Source organism: Onthophagus taurus, chromosome 7 (assembly GCF_036711975.1).
Source record: "Onthophagus taurus isolate NC chromosome 7, IU_Otau_3.0, whole genome shotgun sequence".
NCBI classification, from domain to species: Eukaryota; Metazoa; Arthropoda; class Insecta; order Coleoptera; family Scarabaeidae; genus Onthophagus; species Onthophagus taurus.
Window position 1 is genome coordinate 23007161 of NC_091972.1, and position 19960 is coordinate 23027120.

General features: G+C 35.4%; 1 protein-coding gene across 1 annotated transcript in view; it reads left to right on the plus strand.

Annotated features, from left to right (window-relative positions):
* The first annotated feature begins 16902 nt into the window (after nucleotides 1-16902).
* The window catches only part of LOC111425103 (uncharacterized), a 53557-nt gene continuing 50499 nt past the window's right edge, over nucleotides 16903-19960 (plus strand). The window contains exon 1 of the mRNA XM_023058880.2: nucleotides 16903-17159. Coding sequence (XP_022914648.2) covers nucleotides 17034-17159 — 126 coding nt within the window. The 5' untranslated portion in view covers nucleotides 16903-17033. The remainder of the gene's footprint in view (nucleotides 17160-19960) is intronic.

Here is a 19960-nt window from a genome sequence, read left to right on the forward strand (position 1 = left end):
TCCTCTATTATCTAGAAACAATTTCTATCAATTTTTCGTAATTTAGTTTTAAATGGGATCGGTTTCATAAAGTTCAATCACTGTCACATTAACTTGATCGTGCATGATACCTTATTCCTTTTAAATACTGGATCGTTGTAAAAACAATAAAAATACATTAAAATAAGTAAAACGTGTTCATAAAATAGAAAGAGCTTATATTACAGAATATATTGAGAATTAAATAGAAAATTAATGTAAGTTGTAAAATAAATTTTATTTCATTTAAAAATCCTCTATTATCTAGAAACAATTTCTATCAATTTTTCGTGAATTTAGTTTTAAATGGGATCGGTTTCATAAAGTTCAATCACTGTCACATTATCTTGATCGTGCATGATACCTTATTCCTTTTAAATACTGGATCGTTGTAAAAACAATAAAAATACATTAAAATAAGTAAAGCGTGTTCATAAAATACAAAGAGCTTATATTACAAAGTATACAAATCTTAGAACTTATACAAAGACTTTTATTCATAGCTTGAATTATATTATTTATTATGTCCGATTGTAACAAATTATTTAACGTCTTGGTTAAGAAACCCAACGTTGTTAGTTCCGAACTACGCTTTAGCCTTTAAACCCTCACGATGAAGGCAGAGCATCGTATCTCGCTCGGTTGGGGTGGTATTAAATTTAGAAAGCGGCTTTTACCTGGAACGACCTGCATGTCCCTCCTATTTACAAACGGGGTGCTATTAAATATATTGAGAAATATAAGTTATGGGCTACAGCCGAGAGATTATATTTTTTTAAAATAACTTATTTACTTTGTATTTTCGTGCTAACATCTCAGACCTCTCAGAGGAAGGATGTATAAGGGGCCCGTTGGGGCTTAGGTGCCGCGTATAGAATACGATAAGAATTAGTATTCTCATCGGTTACGACGTTCTAGAAAAAGAAGTAATACGAATAAAGAAAAATAAGTACCTATTGTTTAAAATTTAAAGACTATTCTACGTCATGTTATGGTACCACATAACTTATATCATACTTGAGATTCTCACAATTACCTATTTACTTTTTTGTAATATACTCTTGGATTAAGGTTGCCCTCGTTAACTGCAAATTTTATACGATCCAACAGACGTTTAATTGGTACACATTCACGACTTTATTAACCGCAAAGAAAATGGTAGTACTATACCGTGAAAAGAATCTCTATAGCTTTCTATAACTGCCATAAAAGTAAACAATAAGCTTTAAGGAAATGGTAATTGGATTCGAACGCTTAAGGGGGGACCTTGTTGGGTCTAAAAACTATTGATATTTTTCACATTCTTTTCGGGAAAAATACTTAATATACACTGTTGAAATTTGGTGTAGTGATTGAATTAACTTTATTTAACATTCATATTTTTTTTCAAAAATACCAGATGCAAAGGGTGGGGGTGGGTGGATCGATGAATGGAGGCACTTTTGCGAAGATTTGTTTGGCTTACGGAAGTCCTATTGCCGATATAGATGATCTGGAACAAAAAAATCAAACATATTCTTACTCTATACTATACTGCGAATAAAGTAGACTAGAATCAAGAAGAAAAAATGAAAAACGAAAAAATGGTGAGCCATTGCAATAAAGGTTTAGATTTTTTTCATTTCATCTTGCAGATTATCATTTAAAAAAAAAAGAATTTTCAATATTTTTCAATAATTCTAGTTGAATTGATGCATGCATCAATTCAACTAGAATTACAAGTAGCATCACAAGTGTGTGCACACACACACTTGTGATGCACGTGTCTGCCAAATTTCATTACGATTGCTTATCTAGAGCGCTTTGGAGCATTTCCGTAAACTTAAAAAATGTTGAAAAACACAAAAAAGTTTTACCGAAGTTTGTTTGGGTATAAAATGAAAATTTTCATATTTACATTTAGTCTGCCATGCCGGCACCATAGAGTCCACCTTCCTCTTTTTCGAAGAATTCCTCTTGAGCGGTTCGTTCGAGTCTTCTAGCCAATCTAGACTCTTTTGATGCTGCGGAATGTGCAGCGTCCGCTTTCCGCACTCGCACGTTATCCCTCGCGTCGGCAGCAGCTTTGGCCTGCGGTCCGATTGTGATGCCCATCACTTCCATCATGCGTAACCCTTCGTTGAAGATACATTCACTCATAAATGTCGCCAATTGAATTGTTTTTGCCGAGCAAAAAATGTGTTTCGGAGCAAAGCGCCAAAGGACAGAGTTAAAACTTTCATTGTTATTTTGCGTATGTATTTCCGCCCAAACACCGTTGCAATAAATCGTCTGACGACAGGTCTTCGTATATGGGACGAAGAAGATTTTGAACATTAGTTGCAAGTGGTGCTAGGTGTTTATATTCGTGTAACTTGTTCTCTGCCTCAGCGCGACTCCACTTGCACCACGATTCAGGCCCGATCGGACAATTATCGTGCTTCGGGTTCGCATCTGTCGAGCATTTGTGAAAAAATGTTGCAAAAATTTCTTTTTTCATATCGCTTACACATTGTGGATTTCGGATAATTGCCAAACCATAATAAGAGGTCAGGTCGCGCATCAATTTATCCGTTAACTTCCCATCGCCCTTGCCACCAACTCCGTTAGTCTTTTTCTTTCCAGATCTCAGTCTCGATCCCATTCGCTTTTTCACGTGTCTAACGCACTCTAATTTTGTCACTATCAATTCATCACCATATGGCTGTATTTCCAGAAGAGATTTGAAAGTTTTTGTATCGCCGTCACCTATGTAGTTGGTATATTTTACATTGTGAAGTTCTTCGGATCGTGTAAACATTTCAATAATGCCATCGACTTCCATTTTACCAGCGGTTCCTTTGTGATTGCATGTACAATTTTCTTCATGTTCTGCGTACCAGTCATCAAACTTATCAGTACCCTCTTTATTACTCCAGTGATTACAAGCTTGACAAAATTTGGATTTTACCATCAAGTCTAAAACCTTATTGGAATATTTGCCAATCAAAGTGACTACGCCAAACAATGATGAAAATCCTCTCTTGCTCCAAGTTCCATCTCCTGAGACGGTCAAATGAGATGGCTCATTTCCTGCTGCAACATTCTTTGTCCTTTCTTCCTCTGCAGCTTTTCCGAGGAGCACGTCGGTCGTGGCTTTTGCAGCAATCCACGCATTTTCCAGACAAGCATAATAGGTGGTTATCGCTATTCCTTGACCCAAATCCATCATGCCGCAGAAAAGATTTATTCCTTGCAAGCCGATTCCAAGAAGACGCATTACAAAGACCAATCGTCGATTGATTTCAAACGATTTGTTCGATATTTTCGGACAAGAGTCGCTTTCAGTAGGGTCACAATCACACACGACACAGATCTTGAATCCCAAACCTTTCACATTAAACTTCATGTCCTTTTCACACTTCTTGCACTTTAGTAGGGCACTGAGCATGGAAAATACATGAATAAAATTAATTATTCGGTATCCATGTGTTGGATTTACTGTTATTTCACAATCCCCGGAACTTTGAAGTTTTTTTGCAGACGAACTCGCCCATGAAACCTCATTTTCACTGGTAAATCGGTTACCACAGAATCGACGTTTTTTGGCTTTATGGCCAGGGCGATCATTTTTCCCTTCGCCGAATTTTTTCTCTTTAAACATCGCGAATGTTTTATTTCCTAGCTTCGAAGTTTGTTTCAGATAATCAACAATTTTTCTAACGCACATACTGAGTATGTGTAGTTACAGTAGGTATATTCGCTTCGATTAGCGCTCCGATTTCATACCCCTTCGACGGCTGATAACTTTTCCAATTTAACAGATTTTAACTTGAAATTTTATGAGCGTATTCTTAAAGCATAAATCAATCCGATGATGCAAAAAAAACAATTTTTTTTTGACCTAACAAGGTAGAAACCTCCCTTAGGGGCTAGAATATCGGACGTGTGGCAACACTGAATTACTGCAGAATCAAGATAAGCAATTTCAGTGAGAGTTAACGATAGTCAAACGACACTCTTTCAACTCTCTGAAAACTTATAGGCCCACCTAAACAACGGTATAGAAGCAACTGGTTTCACATGTCATGTACTGTGATAGAGCAACAACACGGAAACACAGCGTCTATAAAACTATGGTCCAGCAGGAAACGAGGAGAAATGTCGATGAATATAGACAGGCGAGAAAGCAAGAAAAACGGATTCGAAGAACAAAGAAGTGGGAGGACAAAAGAATGTTGTACCTATAACCACATTGTACAAGGATAAAGGACATAAAGATCGGAATCTTGTGTCGGACCCAAACTTAATGTTAAACAGATGGATGGATGGCCGCGGAGAATCAGAGGGGAGTAAATGCCTAGGGAATAGAAAGCACCAACCCTAGCAGAGATAGGAAAAGTTTTTCAAAAGCTAAGAAATAATAAGTCACCAAATCCTTGCGGAATTCCTCAAACAGGGAGCTCGAATGGACTCTTTCCTATGCACGCATTTCTGTTTACACACACCCTTGATGTTTCCCTTCCTAACAGTCATGTGTCTGTTATAAGAAATTATGTAATTGTGATACTAGAAATCTACATTACATTCAGTAACGTCCATAATATTTCCAGAAAATTTGGGAGTAATTTTGAGCACAAGTTCGGATCTTTAAAGGGGTATCTATTTTCACGGAGTCTTCATCGCTTTCTGTCAAAAAGTTTTATAAGAACAACAGAGACTTCAGAAATCAAACAAACAAAAAAATATATAGAGAGTGAAGATTAAACGAAATCCACGTTAATGTCTCTTACGATTACATGGTTTTCCAAAAATGGAGAACCAAAAATTGCCTTGCTAATTAAATAAATCAATTAGGACTTTTCTCAGTTAAAATTAAAAAAAAAACAAATAATTATTTTCGATTTAAGTTGTAGTAAAACTACAAACGGTAAGTTTTGATTTTTGTTTGTCCTATTGCAGACTTAATTCCAGACGTGGTAGCGCCGAGAGTTCCTCCACATATCAAACGAGTAGGTAGTACAAACAAAGTTTTTTTGCAACTACTTGAGTTTGGATAAACGACTTCACGTATTGTTTGGTTAAAATACAAATACGAAAATTAAGAAATATTAATTAGAATCAATTAAATAAATGAAAACGAAGTATGTATTTCTGATTTTATTATACGAGTGTTTCTAAATTGATGTGAAAGATTTCAAGGGATGATTTTTCAGCGAAAATTACGGAGTGTCTTTCATATAACTTTTTGTTCAAAACCTCTTCTCCTCCAACTTATAGCCCTCTAAAATGAAGGGAAAAATTTGCAACTTTCTTATCTCTTGACATTTTACAACTAATAAATTGTTAATTTGATCGGGGGTAAATACACAAGAGCTTGACTTTTAATCGGATAATTTTATTTTTACACGAAAGTTTTGTTACCATGGAAATAACTCGAAATCAAAAGCATGATAAAATCGCGACAGCTTTAGCTGGAGCGATTTTATCTTTTGATTTTGATAGAGTTATTTCCAAAGGGTAACAAAACTTGAGTGAATTAAAAATAACATTATCGTGATTTAAAATCAAGCTCGAGCGTATTTTAGGGAGATTAATACACGACGATTGCACAATTCATCGACAATTTTTAATTATTTATTAAGTATTTTTGACTTAATTATAGTTGTCAAAAATGTGACAGGTAAACAAAAGTATATATATGGTAGTCGCGTTTTTATCAGTTATAAAATATCACGTGTGATTTATTCAGTTGAAAAACCTAGGTAACTTTTATTCACTTAAAAAATCACGTTATTGGTCGAAATTTTAAATGATCGTTACTCTGATTGGTTGTATATTATTGGAGTGCATTAATCACAAAAAATAAAATAATGCTGAGATCAATTTGACATAACTTCATTTCTTTGACTACTCATAACCAATCTATGAATTAATTCACTTGAGCCTGTATATTATTTTATTTTTTTGTGATCAAACTAACAATTTTAGGAGAAAATGTCAAGAGACAAAAAAGGTGCGTATTGAATCCCACTATTTAAATCAAATTTTTAAATAGAAAAATGTAGACGTATTAAAAAGTTCTAATACAAAGTATTATGGGGTTGATTTTTTCAGCCTCTTGTAATAACATTTTCGGGTTATAAAAATAGTCAAAAAGTGTCATTTAATTAACAAGAGTTATCTGCCAAATTTCAATCTTCTAAATTCCTCCATAGTAGATTTATTAAATAAAAACAATTTTTCCCCTAACTTTAGAGTACTGTAACTCGGTGGGGAAGGGGTTTTGAACAAAAACTTATACAAAAGACTCTCCTTAATTTTTGCTGAAAAATCACTACTTGAAATTTTTCACGTTAATTTAGAAACAGCCTGTATATTAATGAACTTTTTTGTTGTTTTTCTGTTGTTCGTAATAATCCACATATTTCTTCTCGCGTAATTTCTTATGACTCTGCTGTATCCCAACACAGTGTACAGATTTTTACATTGCCATAAATTTCACCAGTACGCTGTTTGCATCAAGAGCTGCACACAGTAATGATATCCAAATGCCAATTTCATTTTGTTATTGGATACAAGTATGCTTTATTGGTTATAGAAAATTCTTAATGGTTACGTGAAATGAATTTCTAACTTAACTACTTAGTTGGGCAGTTAACATATTGCGTGGGATTATAGGTAACTTTTCAATTGCCCCTTTCTTCGAAAAACATGCTTATAAAAAAAGATGTACCCTTTGAAAAGCATACTTAACAAATGAAAAATATTGATGGCGCTTCTAAAATGCAATAAAAATCGTTCAAAATACTTTCCCCCTTTATACGATGAAAGTTTTATCTGAAACTTTTTTGATAAAATTGATGTTTTATGAGTTATTATTAGGTAGTCTCAATTTCAATGCCTTACTCAGTATATTAAATATAGTTAAATATAGTTTTAAACTCTTATAAAACCTGTTCATACACCTATTTAATAAATTTGGCGTCTACAAATCGGTACCTACCGACGAATTGGACGAATAGACTCATCAATTCGGTATTATTCTTGAAGGACACATTATCGATTTTTCTCTATACAAGAAATACTAAAATATATGCAACTTATTTTACGTTTTTCGTAGTAATACGTTAGGGCGCGTATAGTAAAATTTCAATTTTTATGAATGGCGACACATAAGTCACCCTGCCATCTAGGCATCACTACCACGAACTAAATTCTTTGGATAACTATGTATATCTACAAACAAGAGTAATACGTTAGGGCGCGTACAGTAAAATTTAAATTTTCATGAATGGCGACACATAAAGTCCCTAGATTATCAAAGTACCGCGGTTCATGACGCCTGTTTTCGAGCCAAAATGGCGGTTTGACAACTTGTCACTGCATTTCACTACTTCTTTACAAAAATATTGCCGTTTTGTTGCCTTTGGTGTTGCAAAAATAGCAGTAAGAAGGGCTTTCGACTCTTAAGAGTACCACGAGAAAAAAGAATGGAATTTTGGTGTAATATTATCAACAGAACGACAGAGTTTTAAATTTCCCGCTTGACTTTCGAGCCAAAATGGCGGCAAATGTGGACTTTATGTGTCGCTAAAGTCCCTAGATTTACAAAGTACCGTGGTTCATGACGCCTGTTTTCGACCCAAAATGACGGTTTAACAACTTGTCACTGCATCTCACCAGTTATTTACAAAAATATTGCCGTCTTGTTGCCTTTGAAGTTGAAAAAATAGCAGTAATAGCTATTTTTTTTAGCAAAAAGTAAGACATTTTGGCGTAATGTTCTCAATAGAACGACATAGTTTTAAATTTCCCGCTTGACTTTCGAGCCAAAATGGCGTCAAACCGCGGTACTTTGTAAATCTAGGGACTTTATGTGTCGCTAAAGTCCCTAGATTTACAAGGTACCGCGATTTGCAGCCATTTTGGCTCGAAAGTCAAGCGGGAAATTTAAAACGACAAACCAAAACATTACGCCAAAATGTCTTCCTTTTTTCTCGTGATACTCTGAAGAGTCGAAAGTCCTTCTTACTGTCATTTTTGCAATTCCACAGGCAACAAGATGGCAATATTTTTGTAAATAAGTGGTGAGATGCAGTGACAAGCTGTCAAACCGCCATTTTGGCTCGAAAACAGGCGTCATGAACCGCGGTACTTTACATTAACTGTCCAATGCTTAGTGCAGAACTAAACTTAGTATTAAACCCCGTTAAAATGTCCTGACGTCACCGCCTGGCAATAAATAAGTAATAACCACTTCCTTATCTCTATGCGTGCCTGCCTAACAGAATTCAAAAGAACGCCGTTTCTTTGTCGCTCTTTTTTTACCGCCATGTCGAATTAAATGGAGAATACTAAAAAAATACCAACAATAAATTATATATTTTAAAAACTAAAATGGCTATAGCCAGTTTTTGGATGTATACATCCAAAAACTTTGTTGAAAAATGATGAGCTCTAAGATACGCAACTTTGCCCCCAATTAACCATTTCTGTATCTCTTATGGTTTCTGAGATCCCAATGATGAGGGTCGAATTTGAATTACCTGTATAGAAAACTGATTTTCTAGGATACCTTGATGTTAATGAAAAAATATAACTTTTCCTTGCTTGTATTTCTAAAATAGGTTTAATAGCATTTATCGTTAACAGGAAGCCATCAAAACGAGGTGGTCTATTTATAGTTTTCCTTTGTACACCGGTCCCTCTTCCTTTTTCTACTTTTCTAATACCTATGCCTTATGCCATGTCTAAAGCAGCGATACAATGAATATTATTATCGGAGAGTGCTCTTCGATATACAGTTTTTTTCATGCAATATTCAATGCATCAAAGGCGTTATTGATAATTTCAATAAAAATAGCAGTGGCATCAGCTGTTGTGGACATCAGTTGATCGGTCTCCTCTGAAGTTCTGATTGCTGCGCTGACGGAGTGACTTAACACTTGCGCAGGCAATATTACATTCATCCGCTGAAAAGGATTTCGAGATAAGTGTACGTCTGTAATGCGGGGTAATGCTCGCCCCGTGGAACTTCTTTTATCCAGCGCATAGGTGGCAGTGATGTCTTGAAAAGGTATCCGCTGGTGTTTATAAATGAAATCATTATTTATTACGTTATTTCTGACGCTTTTCAGTAAATGAGGTGCGTCATAAAATATAATATATTTGGTATCACCAACCTTAAAATAAGGTTTATTCACCTTAACGCCCAGTAACGAAAACAGTTTTTGATTAGTTGGTGACGGTAAATGGGTTATATTTGTGAGTGTATTGCTTTCTGGAATTAAGCTGTTGTGGTCACTGACACGATCTTTCTCTGGCGAGATTATATGCACATCACCTTGTATGTTTTCAACATTACAGAAAATTGCGTAGATAGACTTTTCTGGTGAGCTATGGGAAATGTCTCCTGATCTGCTTGAAGCATGAGGATAAACTGGAGAAACTTAAGACTGCGAAGCCATAGGGCAGGAGTGGCCAAGCTCTTTGATAGTCCGAGCCATTTTTCAATTTGAAATTTTTCGCGAGCCGCAGTTTGGCCACCGTTGCCATAGGGGACTGAAATGATATTGGTATAGCGGTGGCACTTAGTTTCCTTTGCATAAAATCTTCTTGTCTGACGCGGTCTCACCTTTTTAAACGATCTGGACTTAATTGGGCTAACTCCCAATTTCCTATAAAAAAATTAAATCGAAAGCGCCCTCTCTGATTGAGACACGTAATTATCTAAATACTATCTGAGATTAGAACCATAAGATTATTCCCCTTTCGACAGAGTCGCCCCCTGGAGATGTTCTCCCCTAATTAACAAAGGTTATACGATACTACTCAAGGGATTTGAGTCAAGCCACTCAAGTACATAAGGTCCTGAACAAATCCAATATCGGGAGTTGATCAACCTTATTTTCTATTCATTATGAGTTAAGTGCGCCATCTGAGAGTCAATGAGTAAACTATAAATTGTTTATATTTTGTTCCAAATTTAGTCATTTAATCTTAAATTATTATACTAAAAGGTTTATCACCAATATTAATCCGATTTCAATACAAAGTACTTAGTTGACTTGTAAATATATAAACAAGCTAGATTAGGTGCCCAACCGGACGATGGCGCTGATTAGAAATTCACTGAGAAAATCCGAACACAATCATTGAATCCGGTTAATGGATCTATATTTTCTAAATACAACCTTTGTAACATAATATGTTCTTTGTAATTAATAATATAATGACAAATTTAATTCAATCTAATTCAATATTTCCAGATTATTTTCTTTCGTTCCTAAAATTTTTGATTACCATTCATGCTTGTGATACCTGTGATCCTCGCAAACAACTATTTCTTCACATTTCTTCTCCCACCTCTTATTTTTATTCTTTATCACCACATTTCGTCTAGCATACGTCGCTCGGTTGATGAGACTAATTGAAAGATTCCATTTTTGATGTATGTACAGGGCGACCTCGATAATACGGATCTTCATTAAACCTGATACTTCAATAATCCGAACAAGTATTTCAAATGCATTGCGTACTTTATAATCCGGATTTGATAATGCTCGGTAATCCTACGTTTTTACAAGTCTACTTCCATCAAACTAGAAATTATACATATAAGAAAACTAAATTAGATATCGAGGGATTCCCCTAACTTCCTAAATTCGGCCGGATATCTGTTTCAGTATGAGCCTTTGACTTGCCTGCAACGCATCACGTCTGAAGATTAATGACTACTTAGTTGTTTGTTGGTTGTCATATAGTACATATGTATTACTATGCCTTCTAGAAGAAAACATATTACACTAACAATAAAACAAAAATCCGATATTAAACTAAAATTAGAACTAAGACACTAGCACTAGCACTATCACCAGAACTAAGACTAGATCTAGAACTAGAAACTTTCGAGTTAAGACGTGCGTCTTTTGAAAAAGAGTTTGAAGTTTCAGATGCAATGTTGCACCCTTCTTCAGAAACAAGTTCGAGTGTTTCCGAAACATCATGGAACTATAGAAGAGCTGACTAGTGAGGATGGACAATTTACAACATTATTTCCTCCACCAAAAGAAACTGACAAAACTATTTTATCGGAAAACTCTTTTAGCCCAGATTTTATCTAATAACGAACAAGACGTTATTAAGTTATTAAAAACCATTAATTTGGAGGACGCTGTATGTCTACTATGTAATCCTTGAGAAATACTTTCCCCCAAAGTCTTGGAGAAGTGGTGGCACAAAATTATGGCTCACATAGCGGATACTAACCCAGCCACTGAATACGACGCTCAAAATCTGATTCCACTGTGACAATTAATCTGCAATCTGCTTTCCTTGGATGAAGAACTGAAAGGTAAACTACCGTATTAAACAAAAGTGTTCATTTAGTATTTTTTTGTTAATAATTTGTAAATATGTAATATATGTTTCAGATATGATGAATGAACCCACTGAGTAAAATCTCACGAACACGGAAATACTTGAAAATACGAATCAGAGTGTTAAAAATAATGAGGCAGTTAAAAATTTTAATGTATGCATAAAGTGGGCAGAAGAGTTTGATATTCTATTGCATGATGTTCTTGTACTTCAAAGGTTAAAAGTCGTTTCTTTTAATCTTTGAAGTATGTGCCTTTGACTTGCCTGCAACGCATCACGTCTGAAGATTAATTACTGCTTAGTTATTTGTTGGTTGTCATATAGTACACATATATTTCAATGCCTTCTAGAAGAAAACATATTACACTAACAATAAAACAAAAGTCCGATATTAAACTAAAACTAGAACTAACACTAGCACTATCACTAGAACTAAAATTACACTAATTAGTAATTACACAACAACTCTCGGACAGGGTTGCCAGGTTACACACATAGAATGTCGTGAGCCATATCATAAAAAATCGTGAGATGTTGAAATTTGTTTAAAAATCACTCAATTTTAATAATATGTGTTACATATAGGCATAGGATTCAAGTAAAATAGTTTAGAGAACGTTTGTATATAAAAGTGATATAATTAAAAGGAAATAAAATATTACAGTTTAAGTACTTTCTTAGCGCCATCTAGCGGCGAATACATGTAACTAATAGAGAAATTTACAGTAACCTACAATTCGAGCTGAAAATGCTATGATTTTACTTTGATTTTATTAACACTAATAAAATTATTATATTATTTTTGTAATAAAATCGTGAGAAGTACATGTCAAATCGTGAGATTAAAGGTAATATCATGAGATCTCACGATAAATCGTGAGCCCTGGCAACCTTGCTCTCGGGCTAAGCCGTGCATCTTATGAAAAAGTGTTTGACGTTTCGGATGCCATGTTGCACCGTTCTTCAAATAATCATAAAACAAATAATCAATCATAAAACAATATTTCTTTCTCTAGAACAAGATCTCACTGAGCAGAATCTCACGAAGATGGAACACCTTGAAAATGGTGAAGATTTGTTACCACTGGAAAACAGATGGTGCAAATGAACAACACGGGAGTAAAAATGCTGGCCAAGAGTTACAAAATACAAACCAGAGTGTTAAAAATAATGAGGCAGTAAAAAATTTTAATGTATGCCACTGCATGATGTCCTTGTACTTCAAAGATTAATAGAAACGGCTTTTATAATGACCCAGAAAAGGATCAAGCAAACAAAAATTACATCTTATTTCACAAAATAGTATAAAAATTAATAAAACATACTTCTGTTGTAAATAATCTTTATGGAAATACTATTTTTAGTTGTCCTCCATTAAATGTTTCGCTTATATAGAAATTTGTTTCGCTTCAGCAATCCAACTTATTTAGTTATCGGATCACCTCGGTTTTAATTAGTCCGGACTATCGAGTTCTAATCACCAGTCTGGGCACTGCCCACTCTTTCACCTTTTCGTGACTAGAAAATCTTAGAAAATCTACAGCTGAAACAGCAAAAACACATTTTGAAAGTTCAATATTTAAGTTGTAAGAAAAAAATACTTAGCCTTTTAAGATATTTTAATTTTTGCACTTTTTGAAATATTTCTGTCGAAATATTTATTTATTTATAAAAGAACAGTCATGATTTGTCTGAAGCGATGCAGAAGGCGATCGTAGAAGACCGTCATGAGAAGATGGCATGGACGCAGCTATCAGCGCAGTTTTCGATCACCCAGTCTGCTGCAACCAGAGTTCTTAAGTATTAGCGAACTCAGAAAGGCTTTGTGACATTGGACGTGAATTGTAGCATGCAGCGCCAGCCATCTCTCACGATGATCAAAAGAAAGCTGAATACTGCTGGACTCGTTGGGCGACGACTATTCAAAAAACCATTCGCGTCAGCCAAGAATAGGAAGGCACGCGTGGCGTGGGCGAAGGCTCACCTCAAGTAGACCCGACAGCAGTGGGAACAGATCATTTGGTGTGACAAGAGCAAGTTCTTGATGCTTGGAATTGAGGGCATATACGCCGTCCCTCTGGCACCCGCTTTGATCCCAAGGATCAATTTCCCACCATGAAGCACAACGGTAGAAGTGTCATGGTGTGGGGGTGCTTCAGCGTTATCGGAACGGCTCGTTCGCATTCCGAGCATAATGGACCGCCACGTATACAGGGGAATTGTAGAGAATGATATGCTTCCCTTAATAATGGAATAACTTACGGCGCCGTAAACTGGTGGCCAAGAGTTAGAAATATTGTAACTACAAAAATTGCAACGTCTTGCTTGTCTCTACGTTACGGGCTCGATGATAACCACACCAACAGCAGTAATGGAGAATGTACTGTGCCTTCCTCGTCTCAATTATCACGTTGAGAAGGTGGTGGTAGCAACAATGATCCGGCTGCGAGCAGTTAACGATAAATGGCTTTATAAATGTGGAAAATCGAGCCAGCTATGGGAGGAGGCATGTAGCAAACAGCCGCTCCTGAATGGCAGGGTAGATACGATTTCAACGCGTTTTATCTTCAAACGACCGTATGAAATAAAGGTAGGGGAACAATCCATGCCTGACGAAACTGTCCTCCAATTATGGGTGGACAGATCTCGTAGGGAAACTGGCTCTGGTGCTTCGGTTTATTCCGTCGAACCAACAATAAAATTTATGACATGGTGGACAAACGGGCAAGGAAAGGTGCAGGCGAACCTCCGGGATCGCCAGAACCATTCATTGCCCCAACAATAAGGTCTTTAATAGAGTTTCAAAAAGAGGAAACACGTAAGAAGTTTCTAAACTACTGGGACAGGACACCAGTATTTCGCCAAGTATTTATGAGTCTAATCACTGGACACTGGCATCTACAGAAGCACTTAACTGAACATGAGAATAAGTAACACCGACATCTGCAGAGGATGCGGGGAGGAGAAGGAATCGGCGGAACACATTCTATGCGACTGCGTGGCCGAACATTAAGGTTATCTATTTTTGGAAATATCCAGATTCGCATAAGTGGAATCAGGGCAGCAAAATCAGGAGAAATTCTAGCCTTTGCCTCCAAGGTAATATGGCTGGAAGGACCCTAATGCTGACCAAAAGAGGGAAGTAAGTACAAGGGATTTGCTGAGGTTAAAGTGCTGCGGGCGGTTCAGCTTGCCATCCCGCGAATCCAGAATCCAGACATGGTTCCCTGGTCACGCAAAACATGGCTCCAGGGACGTCGCCGACTAGTTCATATAGCGTGGAGTGACTGTAATGGACAGGCCTGCCAATCCCCGGAAATCAACATCATCAAAACGCTCTGACGCAAGCTGAAGGGTGTTCGAGTTACATCCGCCGATAAAAAGTTCCGGCAACTGCAGGCGGAGTGGGCGAAGATCGACCATAGACTCTTTGATCGATTCCATGCTGCGAAAATGCAAGACTGTCATCGACAGCAAGGGATATCCCGCTAACTATTAAGTGGTTCACATAAAATTGTTACTAAGTACTCCAGAGTTCAGAGCTTTTAGAAATATCTTGTGTCTTCACGATTGTTGGGTTTGTCATTTTGCGTTATTTTGATAAATTATTTTGTTTATAAAAACAGGTGTTTGATGTTCAAAACATGTTTGAAACATGGGAAACACTTCCCGAACTACTGTGTGAAAATTTTAGATCAAAATTTGAGTAGGAAAAAAGTTACAGACATAAAACCAATATATGATACGCTTTTGAGCTGTACAGGCGATCTTATGAATGTGCATAACGGCAGTACTCCTCAGAGTGGGGGGGATTCCGATCGATATTATTAAATATAGGCAACATATATACAAGAATTTTTTTTCAAATTAAATGATTTAAATAAAAATAGAAGTGAATGGATTTGCTGGGCGGAGACACTGGGGTGCCATCTACTGGTTAGTGGCTAAACTATTACGTATAAATATAAAGGAAATTACAATTAATATGTGTTATCGCCTATGTACTAAATGTGTTATTAGTAGGTTAGTGGCTATTTCTAGGAATAACCCTATTATTTTTATAGCTTTCTATAAAAAGTAATTACTTTCTTATTTGCGATAATAAGAAGTGGGGAATTTACTAACACTTTTAAATATGGAATAGTATGCACTCAATGCCAAATTAACACTACCCCTAATACATCCTCTAAAAGTTATGTAAGAAAGTTATCGAAATATTAATATACATAAATTAGGTTAGGATTAGATTAGGTTTGCTTGAATTTATGAATTTGTTACAAAAAAATTATTGGTCGAATTTGAGACATGGAAATTTATAATTACGTCTGGCAAGGACTAAAAAAAAGTAATCGCATACAATTTGGCACACTACCTATGATATATCCTGTATAGCACAAAGTATTTGCAATAAGAAAGGCACCGTGCCAGATGACGTTATAATCGTTCTATTCGTATTCCTTCTCTTTCTAATGGAAAATCGGTCATCTGTTGTATTCTACAATTCTGTGACATAACTTACTCCAATAAATAAAAGTAACAGACCTCTTCATTTCACGATAATTCTCGGAATTTTATATTTTTGTTAGAACGTGATTGATATCAAACTTTATTAAGAAAGAGTCATTCACCTCTTGAATTGCTGTGACAACATTATAACTAAAACAATGTTGTAACCAATATGATTGATCAAAAAACAATAATAAATATGGTAAAACCAAAACTATGTTTTTATCAATCTGTCATTTATATATCATAGAAGAAAGCATTCGAAAATTCAATACGAGTTTATAAATAGTATTGTGTTTGCGAATGGTATTCATCACACAATTTCTGATCACCATGCCACCATACTCATCACAAATTAAGTCGTGAAAGCGAAAAAACAACAATTAAGTTATGTTGCCATAGACAAGGTGGTATGGTGGGTAGCCTATGCAAAAGGTGTTTGATTATATTATGTTGTAGAAATAACTCATTACAAGAAAAAAAGCAATTACTAGTAAAGAAAAAAAATCACAGTCATACTAAAGTTAATTAATTAAATCAAATTAATTTTGAAATTAAATTATTGTTTAAAATTATACGAAATTAATTTTTAATATCATTTGGAGGAATTAAAAACAATATGTTATATTCGTAATTTTAACTCGTTATCAGATACAATGTCAAATAGAAATACGCATGCGTAGAAAGGGTAATGAGCATGCGCTTATTGCTCATAATCATTTTATCAAAAAAAAAATTAAAAATAAATATCCAATTAAAAAAATTTGAAACGGCTGGGCAATGATAGTGATGCAAGATACCTAATTATAGTATTATGGAAGGTAATCATGCCAAGCCTGTAATGACAAGAGACCAGGCATGTAGTCAAGCTGTTGCCAGCCTGCATGTTCAGTCCTCTACCCGTCGACCATCGACCAGAGAACTCCTATCCTATCCGCTACCGCCCTCCCTTCTCTCCTCTTGTACACGTGACGACCTCGTAGCGTTCCCATTGGCGAAGAAAATCCGACCATTTTGTTTTGTTGAAATTTCGCTTGTACAGTCACTTCGACGAGACGATGATGTTCGCATCGGCCTGTTCGTTGTAATTTAATGTTTTTTAATTGTATTAATTCGCGGGTAATTCAAAATTAATTTGCACGGACGTGTGACGTAACGTTTTGTTTACGATGTCGGATATTCATCAGCTGTGTCGTTTGTGTTTGAGCAATGAGAACTTGGTTGACGTTTTTGACGAACAACTTACGAACGCTTACAAGTTAAGGCTTTGCGTCGTTCTTTGCACCGGCATTGAGGTAAGGTTATGTTTAAATTTTAATCGCGCATACTCTTTCTCGGACGAATTGTGTTTTGCTTTTTTCAATGCGATACTATTACTACACGTGCTACGTAACGGAACGGCGACGTTATTATTTTGTTTAGGGATGGAGAGGGAAGAAACAGTTGACATTCGTTTTTATAGGACGGTAGCGCACTTGTTTTCCACGGATAACTTAAATGAATTTTAATGAATCAGCTGATTTCGTTAAACGAATTTCTTCGTTGAATAATTTTAATGTTTTTGTTTAAAAATATTAACCGTAATAATTTTGCTAATAATAAAAGTTATTTATAAATAAATTTGTAAATAATAAATTTATTTATTAATAACACCTATTATTTAAACAATCATAAAAATTTTGTCTATTAAAAAATGCCCTTTTTGATATTAGAAAACTAGAATCAATATAATTGCAATGTTAAACAATTTAGGTGTCTACAAAGCAAAATGTGGATTTTAGAAATTAGTTATGTTAAAAATAAAGTAGCACAACATTTATTATTTTGTTAAAATAACACGTGGGTCCATATAGGTTTGATCGCGTTTGATAAATCTGTTAAGATGATTGAGCTCTTAATCTACATAGCAACCTAGTTTATCAGCGGTTCCCAAAATGTTGTTCCTAACTTGTGGGGACTTTGTCATTTAATTTTGATTATTTTCTTATAATCACTTGCTCAATTTAGCCACATTCTTTGTTCGGTATTGCAAAAAGTTTAACAATAAAGTGTTGTGTCATGCTTTCTGGAATCAATTGAAGGAAGAATGATATATTTGGCAACACTGTCATTGTATATTAAAGTTGTAATAGATGGTTATTTATTGTCAAAATACATAGAGTATACAGGTGGTCCATTACTAATGGATCACAAAACAGTGAATTCCTTACCCTTCCTTAACCCAATTTATGTTAGTCCAATTGTTAATAATAACAGATACAGGTTAAAATTACATTATGAACATGAAAATTGGTACATTATCATTTTTTAAGACGATAAATAATAATACCAATAGTTATGCCTTCAAAAACTCTCTTAAAGTAGTCATATCTTTTTCATCGTTAAAATTTTTACAACTCACACAACTTGAAACAGTTGTCTTCTCTAAAGTTCTCCGTTTTCAAGATAATTACTGTTTAAGGGCACTTTGCAAAATTTAACTATGCTGGACCAACAATCCATCTATTTGGGAAATGTTAGATAATTATTAATTCATAATTACAAGACGATTAAGTACATAATAGTTATTTTTATTACAAGTGGGCTAGAAATATAATAACAGTACGAGTGTGGAGAATTGCACGACGAGGTCGTAGACCGAGTCGTGTAATCACACGAGTACTGTAATTATGCTCTAGCCCACGTGTGATATACAGCATTTTATCTACGACTGCTAAAAATTACTAAAAAATCAATTTCTTTAAAAAAGTCTATTTGACATTTAGAAAAATATTTGATGATGACAAAAATGATTGTTGACAATTTTGAATTGTCAGTTTCAACAACATGTTTACTCATCTGGAATAAGTGTTTTGAAATGTAAAAACATAACAATTAATGTTTATAATAAATAGTATTGTTTCTCTGTAAGTAGATAGCACTTTTGCTTTTGTATTGTTGCTCGTTTCAATAAATTAAGTCTGTTCTGATTAGGCTAAAAATGCGTTACGTAATGAAACCAGTGCGGTAATGAACTTCATTACGTAACTCAAATCACCTCAAATGAGTGCGGTAATGATGACTTATCCAAGCAGTCGTAGATAAAAAATATTACTAGAAAATTACCTTCATTGACAACATTCCTGAAATCTTGATAAAAACTTTGCTGCAAGCCTGCTCGCTAAAGGAGGTCAGATGTCATGTGGTATTCCCTCTGCCGTTTTTTTTAGCAATCTGTGTTCTGGCATACTCACAACATGGTCTCCTCAACCTCACCGTCTACCATTTTTTGCTGTTATCTCTTTTTGGGCGATGTAGCAAAAAGTAATCAAGAAATAGTTCGAAAGGTGTTCATTTTCGTTGTTTCAATGGCGTGTATGATATTTTTTGTTTGTAAGTGTTTGTTTCTTCATATTACATACCGATACTACTACTGCTTTTATGGTTCTTTTTTTTGTTCAGACTTCTTTCAGAGTCGTATTGCTAGTGACGTTTACTGTTAGATATTTCAACCGCATGACCTGATCTATGGTGCAATATAAACCGTTAGTTTATTTTTTACACCTCAACATGATGACCAGTTTTAGGTTGATATAGCATTAATTAGTGAGCCTCAGCCGCAAACGACCTCGGCTTTATCAGGTGAAGCCTTCTGAATAATTAAGCCGAGGTCGCTTGCGGCCAAGGCTCAGTGATTAATACTACATCAATCTGAAACTGGTCATCATGTTGAGGTGTAAAAAGTAAACTAACGGTTTACATTGTACCATAGATCAGGTCATGCGGTTGAAATATCTAAAAGTAAACGTCACTAGCAGTACGACTCTGACAGAAGTCTGAACAAAAAAAAGAACCAGAAAAGCAGTGGTGGTATCGGTATGTAATAGGCACCACAATATGATGACCAGTTTCAGGTTGATACAGTATTAATCATTGAGCCTCCGCCGCAATCAACCTCAGCCTAATTACTCAGAAAACTTTATCCGGTGAAGCTGACGCCGCTTGCGGTTGATGCACCACAATGTGATGATGCAGGTTGTTATAATATTAATTACTAGCGGCCAGCTACCTCGGCTTAATTACTCAGAAAACTTTATCTGGTAACCCCAAGGCCGTT